We start from the raw sequence: 18,114 nt of genomic DNA, 5'->3' as shown, positions 1-18,114 counted from the left end.
ACTTCTTAGTTTTTCAACTGTCTAAGAAAGGTATAAATTAAGGTTTTAATTTCATTTTATTCTGGTCAGCACAAGTGAAACTTATTTCGCATGTAGACTAGCATGCAAGAAGCTGATGTGATAACCAAAAACTTATTCTACCTGTCTAATAGCACCAAGGTTTAAAATTTTCAGTTGTGTCAAAGTTTCAATATATTACCGGAATGATATATAGTTCAATACCATATCGTGTCGTGCTGATACAATTTCGGCACTTTTTAAAATATAAAATATATTAATTAAAAATATTTTTAGAAATATTTGATTATTATAGATGCTTATTATTAAGTTATAATTTGAAATGCTCATTATATATTATTAAGATTGTGACAGCCTCATGTTCGTGGTACCGACCAACAGCCGGCACAAGATTAAAATCCTTGAGTTGCACACAAGAAGCTTTAGTACTCTCAGTATAAGGGCAAAGGAAGGAGGTCGATTTGCAAGAATCTTCCGTAGTTCCTCATGAGCATGTTCCCCAATCGTAGGTCTCTGTTGTTCATAGGTTCTGTTGCAATTGCACCGAAAGTGAGTGGAGTAGGTTGATTTGCAGACAAGTAGTTATTCTTGGGCCTTCCCTCCCATCGATGATTCGCTTTTCCAAGGAAACGAATACCGTTCCGTACCGGGAGGCACGGACAATTTTTACCGTTCCGCTGCTCAGTCGAAACTGGCGCCAGACGAACTACAATTTTGGCGCGTGATACGCACGCATCCACAACAGTAGGCGCGATTGATTAATCGTGATAGAAGGAATCGAATCGATTCCTTCTATCATGCGATCGATTACAGAAGGAATCGATTCCTTCTGTAATTTCGACACGTGATGCACGCGCATCCACAACAACACACACGATCAATTAATCGCGACAGAAGGAATCAATTCGATTCCTTCTGTCGCGATTAATCGATCGCTGTAAAAAAATCTATAAAAAGGCACTAGAGAGCGATCGATCAGCAGGCAAGGCGAGCTGCGAGGCGAACAGCGGCGAGGCGAGGCAACAGCGGCGACGCGACAGCGGTAAGGAGGCAGCGGTGAGGCGACACCGGCGAGTCAGTAACAAGGGCGGCGACCACTCCGAAGGTATGATTTCCCCTATTCACCGGCGTCCCCGTCTCGGATACATCGCAGGCGGCGCCAAGAGGAGTCGCCAGACGCCTCCAACAGCACCAAAATCGTCGTCGGACGCCTCCGGCGACAACGAAGGTGTCCCGCAACGCCTTCGGCGCCACCGGACTCGCGATTTGCCATTGCGCCCGCCGCTACGTGCGCTGCGTGCCCTAGTTTTTAAAAAATAAAATAAATTTTAGATTTAATTAATTTAAACAATTCTCAAGGAAGTATGATATTCCAAACAAGCTTTTATAAACTCTAATTAAACTATCCCAATAAAATATATAAAAATATATAATTATAATTATAATTAAAATTTTAGTTAATATTCTGAAAGATTATTTTTTAAAGTTTTAAATTGCATTTAAAATTTTAAAAAATTATAATGAATCAGATTTATATTTTAATAATTTTTTTGAATTTTTAAATGAAATTTATAAATTCAAAAAAATTATAAAAATTCAGATATATATTCTAATATTTTTTTATTCTTTTAAATTTCATTTAAAAATATTCTAAAAAAATCTAATATATTAAATTTATATTCTGATATTTTTTTTATTTTATATTTTGTACAAATAATAATTAATTAATTAGTTAGTATAATTATTATATATATAATAATATTTTTATGTTAATTTATATATTTATTATAGATAATATTTTTTATTTTAGAATTAATTTAAAATTTTAATCTATGAATATTAACATATTTAATTTTTATACTTTTATGATTCCTGCTTCCTCATCATATAAATATATATATTTTTGTCAAAACAAAATGTTTCATCATATATATTTTTGTCTGAGAATGTTTTACTTGATATGTTTAGGAAATATTATATGTCCTTTATTTTAGAAGTTTTGTATGCTGTCAAGTTTATGATTCCTAATAAAACACTTATAATCTTATACAATTATAATCATTCTAAATTGAGAAAGATGAATTAATATTTTTAGGAAATTGTTTCAAATTTCAGAAATTGCTCTTAGTTTATATACTTATTTATAAATATACAATGATAAATACATTCTTGACATTATAAAACGATGATCATTACCTGAAAATGTGTATTATTCTTATTTTTTATATAATGCATAGACAATAACACCAAAACAACAATCTCATGATCCAACTTGGAGACACACGTGTCAATTAGAAAATTGATTTCATTGGCAATGTTTGCATTACAATATGATTGGATGTGGCGATGGGGTCACACACCTAAAACAACATCTTGCTGGTGGATATCCGAATGTTTCTAATTATCTAAAAGTTTCTCAAGAAGTTCGTCGAGCAATGAAAAAGGAACTTGATGGCAAAAAAGCATTAAAGTATAAACAACAACAACAGTGTGAACTTGTTAATAGTCGAAGCTCTAAAGAACCAATCTATGATGAAATGGAAGGTCGTGGTGAAGTTCCAAATGACGAAGACTTTTTAGCAGCTCTTAGTGCCTCTCGAACTCAATATGACTATGAGCAAAATATGCGACATAGAAGTGGCTCTGGTGCCAGTGGAAGTGGCTCAACTACTGCAGCAACATTAAGAAGGAGTGCAAGTGTTCGTATTACTTCAACACAAGGTGATATTGATCGTTTTTTTTTTCCTTCTATGAGAAGAAGACATGTAGTTGATATTGCGGATATTGATCCACTAGCATTCCCAGACCAAGCTAGCAAACAGACTAGGATTAATGATGCATATTCAAAAGATAAGAAGAAATCAATCGGTGAAAGTATTGCTAAGTTTTTTTCTACTTTAATCATATTCTCCCTAATGCAGCAAATAACACATACTACCGTAGCATGGTGTCCAACATCCAAAAATCTGGTCCTCATATTCAACCTCCTACATATGAAATTGTCGGTCCATATTTAGATGAACAAGTGGAGGAGATCAAGACTTGGATCCTATCATGCAAGAAGCAATGGAGCTTATATGGGGCTACGTACACGGATGAGCATTAACTTTCTACTATACTGCAATAGAAAGGTGATATTTCATAAATCTATTGATGCAACTACAGACTATCATGATGCACCCGACATATATCGTTTGATGGATAGTGTAATTCACGAGATAGGTGCAGAACATATAGTACAGGTGATTACAGATAATGGTGCCAACTTTAAAAGGGTTGGAGAGTTATTAGAGCAAAAGTATCAAACATTATTTTGGACACCAAGCACAGCACACTATATCGATTTGATAATGGTAGATATCGGTAAGCTTGATACAATGAAGAAGGTAGTTAAAAAAGGTCAATCTATAACAAAATTCCTCTATAATCATCATTGGATTCATGGATTCATGAGGAAATTTATTGATGGGGAGATTCTGTGACCAGAAGCGACTAGATTTGCTACTCACTTTCTCCTGTTAAAATCGTTGAATCAGAAAAAAGTCAGATTGATTGGGAAGCCTCTCGATATTCTAACACGACCGAAGGTAAGGAAGTGCAAAAAAATTATTATATCTGTCAAATTTAGGGATTATATCGCAGATATTCTTATAGCAGTAGAACCATTGTACATTATTCTACGTAAAGTTGATATGGATAAGAAGCCGCAAATGGACAACGTTTACCGCCTAATTCATAAAGCAAAAGAGAAAATTAAGAAGTGTCTACAATTACCGACCAAGTATCAACACTACAAGATGGGGCGATCAAATGGGAAAATCTATTCATTTGCCCGGTACGTATTTTTTAATGATAAAGAATTTTTAACATTGTTATTAATAATTATATGTGTTTAACTATTATAGGTTATTATCTCAATCCGACGTATCAATACCGTTATAATCTTATTACAAATGATGATTTATTAGTGGCCCTCAAACATATAATATCAAGACTACATACAAATAGAGAACAAATAAAGAATCAATTGCTGAGACTATTAATGAAAGTCAATTATTTCGAGAGGGGTTCTTTTAGCGATCCTATTGCAGTGCCATGTAGATCCAAAATGGATACAGGTAAATATAGTAAAAATTATTACTAATTATTGTCAACAAATATAAATACTATTTTAATTTTATTCTTATTTATTTTACAACTGAGTGGTGGTTACAATATGGAGGATCAACTCCAAATTTGAAAAAGATTGTAGTACAAATTCTCTCATAGACAACATCTTCAAGTGGTTATGAAAGAAATTGGTCAACTTTCTCCCTCATTCATACAAAAGTACGAAATCGTCTTTCTTATCATTGCTTGGAGAAGATGGTCTACGTTCATTATAATATACGTCTTCAACTAAGAGCAATAACAGAAGAGAATGAAGAAAAAGAGTCTGGTGATGTAGACCCATTTGATATTGAATTTGTCCAAACTGAGAATGATCCAATGATAGATTGGTGGAGCGCTGTTGAGGTTGAGAATCCATTACTTGATGAAGCAGGAGACCCACCACGACCATCTCAATTTCTTACTCAACAGATTGAAAAAATACAAGCTAGAGGAGATATTTGTGCGGAAGAAGATGAAGCTTTTGATCAAGAATTTTGATTTTATAGATCTCGATCTAGACGTTCTCAAACACCCCAACCCCAAACCCAACCAAAGTCCATAAATAAAGGCAAAGGAAAAGCTCATGCAATTTTTACTAAAAAGAAAGAAAAAGGCGAACCTCCTACTTTTACAGGAATAGGTCAATTGAGAATTAGAGAAATCCACACGATGCAATTGATGAGCAAGAACCTATGTAGCATGGATACGGGTACGGGTATCGTATCGGACATGACACGGATACGGCGATACGAAATTTTTTGAAAATATAAGACACGATACGACTAGAATACGATAATTATTAAATATATATATATATATAATATAAAAAATTAAAAATCCTAGAATAGAAAATCATATTACATCAATCATAATATCCATTATAAACAAAAAGTAAACATTACAAAATATAAAACACTAAATCCATCTTAAACAAGTTAAAAAAAAATCAAACATCCATATCTGTCTCATCAGCAACACCGCCTTCGTCAGTAAATAAGACTAACTCCAACTCAGGTTAATCAAGAGACAAATTGGCAATTTCAAGGATAGCAGCACCCTCCATGTCCATGGAATCAAATCCATCTGCTCCAACATCCCACATCTTACTTTCTCCATCATTATAATGTGGACTCCTAGATAAAAGACGAAGATTATAGTGAACATATACCAAATCTTCCGCTCTTTGTGGTGTTATCTTGTTCCTCTTCAATGAGTGTATGAAATTGTAGGTGCTCCAATTTCCCCCACAACAAGAAGAAGAAGATGGTTGTCCAAGTAGCTTTAAAGTTGAACTTTGAAGAGTTTGTGCAGAAGCACCATGGATAACCCACCACTTAATTAGAGACATCAAACCTCGATCATGCATTGCATCATTATCAGAAAAATCATCAATGACAGTTGAAAAAGTGGCAAACTCCTCATTGACACTTCTTCGTTCGGATGAATTAGAGTAATATCTTTCAATGCACTTTTTCCTTTCCCTTGAAACTTCGATGTCCCTATGAGGAGGAAGACGATTGGGAGATTCTTGGAGCCACTCATGGCTATAATACCTATATAAAAAGATTGATAGTTTATTAGTTTAACATCAATTATAAACTAATATTTCTAATTTGCTAAAACTTAGAAAGTAAAATTTTTTAAAGCTTTACCTTGGATTCAAAGAATGCGCCAAACAATGTAGAGGTGTATTGCCTTTATTCCATCGCTCCACCAGAATATTATGAACAACCTCATAAAACTTTGAATCTTCACTATGAGCCCCCTTTAAGATAGCAACTCTCATTTTCTCTATCATTTCATCCCACCACTCATAGACTAAATGAAGGCAAGGTTGATCAGTGTCTGTTTTCCTTAGTATCTCATAAATCGAACTTGTGAAAGCAAGTATATAATCAATCTTTTGTCAAAATATACTTCACTACTTTGGCCTTCACTACATCATCCTCCTTGTACACATCCCATCTTTCACTAATCACCATGTTTTCAAGACATTTCTTGATTTGTCTAAACCTTTTAAGCATAATGATCATGGAAGCAAATAGAGTATCCGCAAGTGAGCATCTTCAAGTTTGAGTTATCGTTGAACATCGATAATCTCATATTGTGATTCAGGATAAAATTCTTGATAATTGAAGCATCATTTGCTACTTCTGCTATCCACTTGCACTCATCAAAGGCTTCTTTGTTTTGTAGAGAGTCAGTCGGTGCACAAATATTCTTCAAAGCAAGATTCAATGTGTGCACAACACAAAGAGTCCAAAATATGCGTGGATACTTTGCCTCAACAAGTAACCTAGCAGTTTTGCAAACAGGAGCATTATCTGTGACCACTTGGACAACATTCTGATGTCCCACTTCATTTATAGTATTAATGAGCAACTTAGAGATGAAAATTTTATCCTTGTACTCGCCTTCAAAATTTATCGCCTTCAAAAACATAGGACCACTTTCACACACGGCTATGATATTAATTAGCGGTCTTCTTTGCACATCCGACCACCCATCACTACAAATACTAACCCCCTTTTGTTTCCAAACAGTTTTTGTTGGCTCTAACAGCTTTTCAATATGAGCTTTTTCTTTTTGAAGAAGTGAAGTTATCAATAAATTGTATCCAGGTGGAAGATAACCTGGAATCGTTCGTTGAGTAGCCAAACTAAAAGCATGAACATAATGAGCATTCCTAGCAATATTGAAAGATAATCCCCCGATGTAAAAGAGCCTCGTAATTTCAGAGTGGAGCTCATCTCTAGCATTCAAGTTAAAAGCTTTTTCAAGAGGGCCAAGTTATCCTTTCCTCTTCTTTGTTAGAGTTGGATCATCATTTTGCCCAGGACCACTAAATGATGATTTTGAAGCCATGTTTGATGATGTAGATGACGAAGGCAACAAAACTTATTTCGGTTTAGAATTCGTCTTTCTCAATTCTGCATCATCCATAAGTTGTTGCATACGCTTCATTTGATCCATTGTAGCAGTCGTATAACCAGCAATTCCAATCCCTTTTTGTTTTAACAGGTGTGCTTTCACCCTCCAATATGATCCTTTGCACACTTTAGTACATATATTGCATGACCAAGTGGCATTTCCTCCTCCAATTGCCTTTTCCACCTTGGTTACAAATTTCCACAAAGGAGAATAATCATTAATATCCTCCTGTCCACTCTCATTTTGAAAACTTTCCATGGAAATAAGCTGAAAATAACATAAACATATTGATCAATAGACTTTCCAACATTCTACTCACTACTATACAATATTTTTCTTTTGGCGTAACAAATTAAAAAAGTGTTGTTCCATTGACCATTGCACTGTCTGCACACTGCACAGGAAGCCCGAACCAAAATGTGCAGTGTTATAACTGCTATGAGAAAGGTGTCGTGGATGTGCAGTTCTTTTTTTCAAAAGAAAGAAAAACGAAAAAGCAAAAACAAATTCAGAACAGTGATTTCAGAAGAAAAAACAGAAAGGTAAACTTGCAAGAAACTAGAGGGCGGCGGAGAGTAGTGGTGAGGCGAGCAGAAGGCGAGCAGAAGGCGAGGTTTGCAACAGCGATCAGTGGCGATGTTTGCAGCGGCGAGAGCAGGGAGGAAATAATCAGGAGCAACAAAAGACCGAAGACAGGAATTTAGGGTTTTATTATGCCAAATTCATTTTAATTTATTTATTAATCAATCCTTAGAAATTTATTATTTTTCAATTTAAGCCTTATAACTTTTAATTTTTTACATTTGAGCTCAAACATATCCGGAAACATGTCCCATCCGTGTCTTAGCCGTATCCTAATCGTATCCGACTGGTCAAACTTTAAAAAAATCAATGACACAAATTTTGTCGTATCCAACACGCGTATTTGCATGTCGTGTCCGTGTTCGTGTCGTGTCCGTGTCCAACACTTGGGAAAAAAACTACAAGTGTCTGCGCTACACAGACAAGAACATAATAACAGTGATGAAACATCATCACCTTCTGACACTGTAGTCTGACGAGAAGTTTGAAATGAGGATAGTGATGTTGATAGCAGTGCAAGTACTCATGTAAGTGATAACTATGGTGATACATCCAGTGGTAAAAAATATATTCCCCTACATTAGCACCGGAGCCATGAACATGTGAGATAGATTACACACATGCAACTCAAGATTATGATCATGGAGCTAGAAATAGTGTTATTCAATATCAACGTCGATATAAGGGTGACAAACAACAGAAAGTTCATAATTATCAAGATATACAGGAGAGTTTAGCTGAGATTGATTCTGGTCGAAGTTCATCATACTCACAATCTTCTTATTATAACTCTAATGCATAATATGATGATCCATCATACTAGAACTCGAGGACGTATACTTATCCTTATCCTGTGCCTGTACATGTACCCATTCCAATTTTGGTAGTTCCAATTCAAATCCAACATCTAGTGATGAATCGAGACACGCTGATGGACATGTGGAGAAATCAATAGCAATATTGCATGTTATGAAGTTGGAGAACTATGAAGTTGACATAAGCAGAATGTTGCAAGAACCAATGCTTCCATCTGATTCACACTACTCTTTTAGGTATTAATAAGGTAACATATGATGATGTATCAATTTTAATTCAAGTTATTATAGATCAATTTTTTAAAAAAAAAACTATATTTAATTTTTTTTCTAACAATATTAAGTTGTTCAAAAATTAAGAATTTATATAAAATTAATGTACAACTTATTTTTAAATTATACACAATAAACATATTTATCTAATAATTACTATATATAAATAAAAAATACCGAAACAGTATCGGCATGGCATGATACCAAAACTGTATCGTTCTGGTCTGAGACCGAAACCTCAGCACAGGTCTAGATTTTAAACCTTGCCCTTTTCTTCTTCATTTGTCTAAGAATAGTGTAAATGAAGTTTAAAATTCATTCATAGTAGGTCAACACAAGCAAAACTTATTCCACCCACCATGGCAAGCATATTCCACAGTTCCTCACGAGTCTCTTCCTCAATCAGAGGCTTTTAATACAATTCCTGTAACGGGTGAAGGGAGCAAGTGAAATTGTGAATGGTGCAAGTTGATTTGTGAGATGTCGTTGTTGGGCCTTTCTTACCTCCCATTGATGGCTCACTTCTTATTGTTCTCCTTTTTCTTGTACTTCTCAAAGTTTAAAATTTCAAACTATGCACCAGAGTTTTAGTCTCTAACCAGATATGATTTTGATATTATATCATGCTAATATGATTTCAATATATGTTCAATTGAATTAATAATAAGGTTACTTTTAATTTGTACAAGTTGTATCTTTTAGTTAAGTTTTCCTTGACATTAGTTGTTTATTTAATAGTTAATTGCATTGCTAATACATGTTATTTATATTTGTTTATTAATATAATTACATTAACTCCATCCACGGTGAATAAACTCCACCATGGCCGGTCTTGAGCCCAAGTAAATAAGAGTTGCGTTAGGTTGTCAATCACCGTAAAACATAAGCAAATGTTATATATGGATCTACCAAACTATTATAATAATACTATTACTAGCTTGTTCTCCGGAAGGAATGCATTGTAGGATTTAATTGCAATGTCTCATTAGTACTGTTACATCTCCATAAGAACTTGGACGTAATATTAACTATATGCACCTTAACTTGAATAAGATAAAACATAGGAATACCAATTATATTAAATTTGGAACATGGAGAGTATGAATACATACTAGCAAAACAATGGAGGTAGTAAATATGATGATTATGAGAATAATTAATATTTTCTATTTACAAGAGACAAAATAGGTATGATAAAAGACAAAAATGATAGAGAACTCAGTTTTAAGTTATAATAGAAATAGTAAAACAAGAAATAGAGAAAATATTGTTGTAGATAGTTCGTTAAGGGACAAAATAATAGCAGTTAGAAAGGAATATAAGATCATAACTCTCAAAATAGTGATAGTAAAAGAAACTTCAAGTATAATTTGATAAAGACACCAAATATAGGTTAATGAGATAGTACAAAAAATTTCAACAATCGAAATGATTTTAAAAGGAGATTTAAATGAGCATGTAAAAGTAAGAAATGAGGAATATGATAGGGTGTTAATTTTGGAATAAGAAATAAAGGAGGAAAAACTATAATGAATTTTGCAATAATATATGAACTTATAATAGTTAATATATTTTTCAAGAAGAGAGAACATAAAGTTACGTTCCAAAAAGTTAATAATAAATAGCAAATTAATTTACTTATGGTCAAGAAGAGAAAAAAACTATAAAGATTGCAAGGTCATCCTTTAAGAAAACTTAACACAACATAGGTTAGTAGTATTAAATACACGCCTTAAGTATAATATTTGTAGAAGAAAAACATAGGTTAGTGGTATTAAATACGCGCCTTAAGTATAATATTTGTAGAAGAAAAACATGCATGGTTGGATCAAGCGATGGTAGTTAAGAATGGGAAGCAAAGTATTTTTAAGAAAAGGGTAGAAACACAAATATTAAAAATACATAAATGGCGACTTGAATACATCATGGGATAAGATGATATTAAATTTAAAAATGACAGCCAAAAACTTACTCGCTGAACTAAGAGGATAGACACCACCAAATAAAGAATCTTGGTAGTGGAATGAGGACTGGTGGCCAATGGTAAACTTCCGTGGGGTCGGGTCGGTCACCCAGGCTCGACATTACCCAACCCGGTTAATCATTTGTTTTTTGGTAATGAAATGAGGAAGTTTAGGAAAAAGTGGGGAGAAATAGCATATAATCTAGTGTGTCCCTATAAGAATGAAGAAAACTTAAAAAAAACATGTAGTAATCAAAAAAGAGGTTAAGAAAGCAATGAGTGAAGTTAAAAATAAAAATTTTCATACGCTTGTAGCGACAATTTGATACAAAAGGAGAAAGAGACATCAAGAGAGAAAAACAAAGGATCTTACCCATTAAGATGAATCTAATATGATATTAGCAAAGGATGAGAAAATAAAGGAACGATGAAAGAGGCATTTTCATCAACTTTTTAATAAAGATTTAAGTGACCAACTGAGCTTAGGAAATTTAAGTAGCTAGAGGAGTATAAAATTTAAATTTTTAAAAGTAGAATAGACATTAAATGGGATGCAAAATAAAAAAGTGATTAGACCGAATGATATTTCGATAGAAATATGAAAGTGCCTAGGAAAGTAGAATATTGAATGACTTATGAAGTTATTCAACCTGATACTGAAAATGACAAAAATGTTTGATCAATGAAAGGTAAGTACTTTAGTTTCATTTATAAAACCAAAGAAAATGTACAAAATTATGCAAATTTTAGGGGCATTAAGCTAATAAGTCATACTATAAAACATGGAAAGAGTGACAGAAAAAAAATTAAGGAGACCAAGGTAACTAAAATCAATCTGGATTTGTACCTGAAGGTCGACCCATTACCTAACACCTAAGCATTAGTTGGTTAGTCAATTGCTAGCACCTAGGTGATAGTTGGTTGATCCATTGCCTATCACCTAGGTGGTAGCTAGTCAACCAACTACCTAGCACCTATATTATAGGTGGAGTAGGCAATTATCATTAAAATAATATTACAAAGAAAAAGTATAAAATAAACTAAAAATAACTAATGTAAATATATACAACAATTATATTCTTAATCAATCAATATAAGTTTGCAATCACAAATAATCAAATCATAATTAATTAATAAACACTAAAGATAACATTTAGAAGGGGAGCCTTGGCGCAACGGTAAAATTATTGCTATGTGACCAAAAGGTCACGGGTTCGAATCCTGGAAACAACTTCTTGCAAAAAGCAGGGTAAGGCTGCGTACAATGGATCCTTCCCCAGACCCCGCATGGCCGGAGCTTCGTGCACCGGGCTGCTTTTTTTTTTTTTTAAGATAACATTTCATATTTCACATTACAACTAAAAAAATTATATATATACATATATATTCTAAGTATATTAAGATTAAATGATGATGAATTTAATAATGAATAAGGCAAAAACAAGAAAAATGGGGAAGGGAGTTAAAAAAAATGATATAGATTACGAAAATTGGGTGAAAAAGATGAGGCAAAAATCATGAGCTAAATGGGGTGAATTGGGAATTTTTCACTAGCAACTAGGCAAAGAGATCTCGTGCCAAAATTACCTAAAGAGAGGCCTTTTTCGAAAATGCTTGTTATTGAACACCATTGATATTCATCCATTAAGCCCATATATCAATTGTAGTAATTTATAGAGATGGAACTCTATAAAGAAAAGGAAAGATTGCCCAAAATAAAATGTCTTCATTTTTCATAATGCAAGTATCTCATTACATGGCAAATTGACTACATGGAAAGATAAGCAATATAAACTTTGTGATTAGGTTGTCTAGAATTGAACAAACTTCAAGTTACTTATAATTGGAAAAAGCTTATTTAAAAATTAAAAAAAAAACAAAAGAAGCATGAATACTAAGGGAATAGATTTTATCACATAGAACTACACATGAAAAAAAATGAAAAGAACTCTCTCCACCAAGTTTGAAAATACCAACAAAGAAATTGGCTCTGAATGGTTTAATCAAGGACTAATCCTATTGGTTTGTATAAATGGGGATCTAGAATTGAACACACTTCAAGATAAACTAACAATTGGAAAGAGTTGTTTTAAAATAATGAAACCAAATGAACTGTCATCATAAAGAACTCACGTGATAAATAAGAGCTCTCTCAACCATGTTTCAAAAAATCAACATGGCAGTGGGCTCTTAGTGGTTGAATGAAGGGTTAAATGGTTAAATGAACTACTCTCCATTTGATCAAACAAAAACCTTGGTAACTGTTAGGCCAAGAGAACACCCAAAATTGACCACAACAAGAAAATTAAGTAGCTCATATATGGTATCATCAAGGAGAGGACAAACAAGTACATGAGAGCATGCAAGAGTTTGTTACTTCACCCTATAAAAGTCATTTCAATAGATTATCATTGTTCTAGAAGGTATAGACTTGGACATTGGAAGGAGATAATGCAGGATTATGAATTCAATTTTTAAAAGTTTATGATTTTCTGAAAGGTTAATTTGGTAAATCCCTTTATTTAGGAGAATAAGTTTATCAAGGTAGTTTTGATTTGGTAATTATATTGTTTACAAAATAGATTTATTCACTTTAATAGATTATCATTGTTCCACAAGGTTCGGGCTTGGCCTTTGGAGGGAGATAATCCAGATTATGAATTCAATTTTTAGAAGTTATTGATTTTCTGAAAGTTTACTATGGTAAATCCTTTATTTAGGAGAATAAGTTTATCAAGGTAGTTTTGATTTGGTAATTATCTTGTTTACAAAATAGATTTATTCACTTTAATAGGTTATCATTGTTCTACAAGGTTCGGACTTGGACTTTGGAGGGAGATAATCCAGATTATGAATTCAATATTTAGAAGTAATTGATTTTCTGAAAGTTTACTTTGGTTAAATCCTTTATTTAGGAGAATAAGTTTATCAATCAATCATTTTTTAATATAATAATATTTCCTTTTGCCATGAGTTTTTTCTCTTTATGAGATTGTTGTTCCTTATGCTTGCATCAATTGACATCAAAGTTGAATTCCTAATTCAGTGTCGATACGATTTGTTCTCTCGTGTTCTGTTCATGGACCATTCCCTTTCTTCACTACCCCACAACCAGCAACCTCTTTGTCATTGTCTTTCCCAGCAAGAAACTCTTGGTTGCCTTTTATAACCACCGACCAACCTCGCCTCCAACTTCACAAGCCTTAACATTCCATAACATCGCCCAGAGGAAGTTCTCCACACATCCAATAGAACCCAATGCTAGGAGCTCCTCCTCCATAAGTCCTTTTAAACCCACAGCCCACCCATTCACTTCTCCCCTTCATCCACATAATCTTCATCTTCCCCTAATCTCATCCTGTAGATCTACCCTTCCCATGAACACCAAGCATATGACAGATCCACTCCTTCCAGGTGTAGATCTAATCCTTAAAATTTATAGAAGTCACATGAACTACCCACTGGAAGAAATCCACTTCCTTCATACCTTGATTTTGACAATAGAGGAGGCAAGCACTATCAGTTCTCCAACAGTCCAGGTCTATGCAGTTCCACACAGTCAATCATAGTAGATCAAATAACACAACAGTATATAGTGATCATAGTGCACTTTATCAGTGGATGAGATGTTTCAGCTATGCGGAGTGACATACCATGGTATTTGAATCCTTTGTCATGATAACAATTTAACAGAATAATAGCCCATCACTAGATCAGGTAACAAGACTATATATACAGTGATCATAGTGCATTTTATCAACAATAAATCAATAATACATACAACATCCACCACTAAATCAGGTAACAGGATTGTCAATATGATGATCATAGTTGCATATGTTGAACACCCAATGTACAGACATGTCTCAAGGACAAAGTCAGTAGTCACTAAGAAAATCTAAGCTGCATGATACAACTAGTGCATTCTTAAAAAGATAACATTACAGAATGTAATATTAGCATTCCAAAAAATATTATAAAATGCACCCAGTTCAATGGAGTTTTAAAAATTACCTGTCCTCCAGTAGTTCCAGGAACAACGGAAATGGAAGCAATGTCCACAAAAGTCTGAGCGGTGATAAATATATCAACACAAACCTGGAAGTAAAGCTTTATTAATAATAATTCCAATCCAAAAGGATCGAAGTAAGATAAAGCATCCTGCCTGGTGCTCAGCAAACTCAATGGCCATTGTTTTCAGTGTCTTGTCTGCTGGTTGAAACAACTTATGTGCCTCCTGCCGTCCAATCCAAGGAAAATAGATTAGACATACTGCAATCTCATAGATAATGTTTGTAAATCATATTATCTGAACAGTAGTAAATTCTAGTGCAACCTAAACTCTTTTTTCATTCTTAAAGTGTGTTCAGATTAGCTTTTTTTTCTCTTTTGTTTTTGTGTGCGCGTGTGAAGTAATGTATGAATCAACAGTAGATAGATAGATATAGTAATGTAGATTGATGTTTGAAATATCATTCGAAGCGATGTTTTAATCTATAATTTCTTTCACTTAACTTCTTATCTCCAAATAAAAGCCTATTACAATTACAAAGTTCTTTAAAACAAAATTCAAAAACACGAAGTTATAAATATATAATAGTATGATTTTGATATCATGTCATGCTAATACATGCACGCATTAAAACACTCCAAGATCAATTGAAAATATTTTAATCTATAATTTCTTTCCACTTAATTTCTTTACCTCCAAATAAAAGCTTATTACAATTAGAAAGTTGATTAAAATTAAATTCAAAATCAAGAAGTTATAAAAATATTATAAGTGTAAAAACTAATACTTGTATCTTATACCAAACTGAGCGTCTAGGATTGAAAGAAAGCATTGGATCTTTTAATATCTTGCTAAGATTAATCAATTATTTTCAGGATTTGTTAGAAATAATGCTTCCAAGACATCTAATGGAGTTAATTTCTCCATTAGCAATAAATATTAGCCGACACAACTAAATCTTGAACATGTATAATACAAAGTACATACATCTTGGTTCCTCCCATGGTTTAAAGTGTTGTGCCGAGACGGCCGAAACGGGAGAAACATCTCGTTCCGCCCGACAACCGGCACAACCCCGGCACTAAACCTGCAACAGCTGTGACGTGTTGCACGACCCCGTGGCCACAGCGGAGGGATCGCATAACGCTTCCGCTACCGCCGCGGAGGCGTCACGCAACCCTGCGACCACTGCAGAGGGGTCACACGACCACCGCAGTAGCACCAGAGTAGTCACACTATCCCTGTGGCCATGACCGAGGGGTCGCGCAACCCCACGTTAGCGCCGAAGTCGCGCAAGCTTGCGAGCGGTTTCGGATTTCAGATTTTTTTAAATTAAACCTAGATTAATTATTTTAATCAACTGCTAGTAATTAAACCTAGATTAATTATTTTAATCAACTGCTAGCTATGATGGAGATAATCTAAAGAGGTTTTATTAAACCCTAATAAAATTATCTAATTAATTTTATATTTCATTTATTTTAATTTAAAAATTATAATAAATTTTTATTTATTTATTTATCTATTTTCATATCTTTTCCTTTTTTAAAAGATTATTTTTTATATTGTTTATTTTTTAAATATTTATGTTAAATATTTTATTTTTTAATTAATATATTTTATATTTAAAAAATACCGAAACTATATCGGCACGACACGATATGGTACCTAAATCGTATCGTTCTAGTCCAGGACCGAAACTTATGTACGGGTCAAAATTTTAAACCTTGGTTTCTCCAACTTTAGCATCACTGCTCTTTACTACTTCAGCATAATTGCACTACTGCTAATTCTCCAATTACTGATGGTGTTCTTCTTTAAGCGTTTCATCTCCCTCATATTTATGATTGGTAGACATCGATCAAAATCGAAGAATGAATCATATGGAGAGAATTTGTGTTTCCATTGGTACCGTCTTTTTGCTATTCTCCTTTTTTATCTCATTTCAGTGTTTGATCACCTCCCTATACTAGTAGACTAGATCGAAGGATGAAGTCTGGGAAGAGAATCTTCTTGTATCAGTTTGTTTCAGGAAGAACCAACCAACACAAGCCTGATCTCCATCAATACTACCAAAATTGACTAGACTAAAAAAATGATGATTTCCCACGATAAATATTGTCATTGAAATCTTTTAGTTAACAAAATTGCTGATAATGATCATATTGAACAAAATCATTGTCATTATTGTATCATTTAGTAATAATACAATAAAATAGATTGTCAACAAGTAATAAAAGAATTATCACTAATGTTATATTTATTGACAAATCTATTTAATACATCCACTTTAACTACTAAGTTTTAGTGATAGTTGCTTGTCATTAAAAGACACTTCTTTTTTAGTGTATTAGTACCAGTCAACAACTGGAATATATGTCCACCAATCCATCAACACTTGAAATCATGATGTAGATTAACTTAGTACATTATTACAGATTTAACTAGGAAAGAATGCGTATTCAAAAGTACGTAGAGAATTTATACAGAAGGACAAATGGAACCACATGTCTAAAGATCTAAACAAACAATATAAATCTAGGTTTAGTCAGCAACGGATCATCATTTCCAACAAGTTATGAAAGTTGATGGAAAAGTAAACAAATAGCTAATTCAAAAAAAAATACAACAAAAGAAAAAACATATATCTCAAAGTTTACCTTATCACCAGCAGAAATATTCGTTCTCCCTTCAGCTTCTCTGGAAGAAAGAGATGCAATACCAATTGATGGCAAGACTACAAAATGTAAGGGGAGAAAGGTGATTATTTTACAAGATCATACACCAGGAAAAGAAAAGGAAGAACAATGCATTCATGGATAAAGAACACAGAGTGAGCAGACCATTACAAGCTTTATTGATCCTGGTTCATAGATAAAGTTGGACTAGCATGTATTGGCAGATATCTAATAGTCTGAACAAGTTTGTATTATATCAGTAGGTTTGCACAGGTCTAAAATTCAAATCAACATGAGTCTAAGCAAGGTTTAAAATTTCGACACGTGCCGAGGTTTCGGTCTCACACCGGAACGATACGATTTCGGTATCGTATCGTGCCGTGCCGATACAGTTTCGACATTTTTTATTTATATATATAGTAATTATTAGATAAATATATTTATTGTGTATAATTTAAAAATAAGTTATATATTGATTTTATATAAGTTCTTCATTATTAAACAACTTAATATTGTTATAAAAAATAATTAAATATAGTTTTTTTAAAAAAACAATTGATGCATAAATAACTCTAATTAAAATTGGTACATCATAATATAATATGTTAAATGGAAGCAATGATTCTTGTAATATTTTACTTAGATAATCTTTATAGTTCTCCAATGTCCGGATTAAATAATCATAATTAT

At 33.3% G+C, this 18,114-nt stretch overlaps 1 protein-coding gene across 2 annotated transcripts in view; it reads right to left on the bottom strand.

Annotated features, from left to right (window-relative positions):
• Positions 1-18,114, bottom strand: part of LOC121969801 (protein transport protein Sec24-like At4g32640) — an 83,366-nt gene that overhangs the window by 21,005 nt on the left and 44,247 nt on the right. For both annotated transcript variants that reach the window (XM_042520055.1, XM_042520056.1), the window contains exons 12-14: positions 17,407-17,483; positions 14,900-14,971; positions 14,749-14,832 (exon numbers count right to left, since the gene is read on the bottom strand). In XM_042520055.1, the coding sequence (XP_042375989.1) occupies positions 14,749-14,832; positions 14,900-14,971; positions 17,407-17,483 (233 nt within the window). The remainder of the gene's footprint in view (positions 1-14,748; positions 14,833-14,899; positions 14,972-17,406; positions 17,484-18,114) is intronic.

This window comes from Zingiber officinale, chromosome 4A (genome assembly GCF_018446385.1).
Source record: "Zingiber officinale cultivar Zhangliang chromosome 4A, Zo_v1.1, whole genome shotgun sequence".
Classification (NCBI taxonomy): domain Eukaryota; kingdom Viridiplantae; phylum Streptophyta; class Magnoliopsida; order Zingiberales; family Zingiberaceae; genus Zingiber; species Zingiber officinale.
Note: the sequence above shows the minus strand (reverse complement) of the source record. Positions and strands in the feature narration are given on the sequence as shown.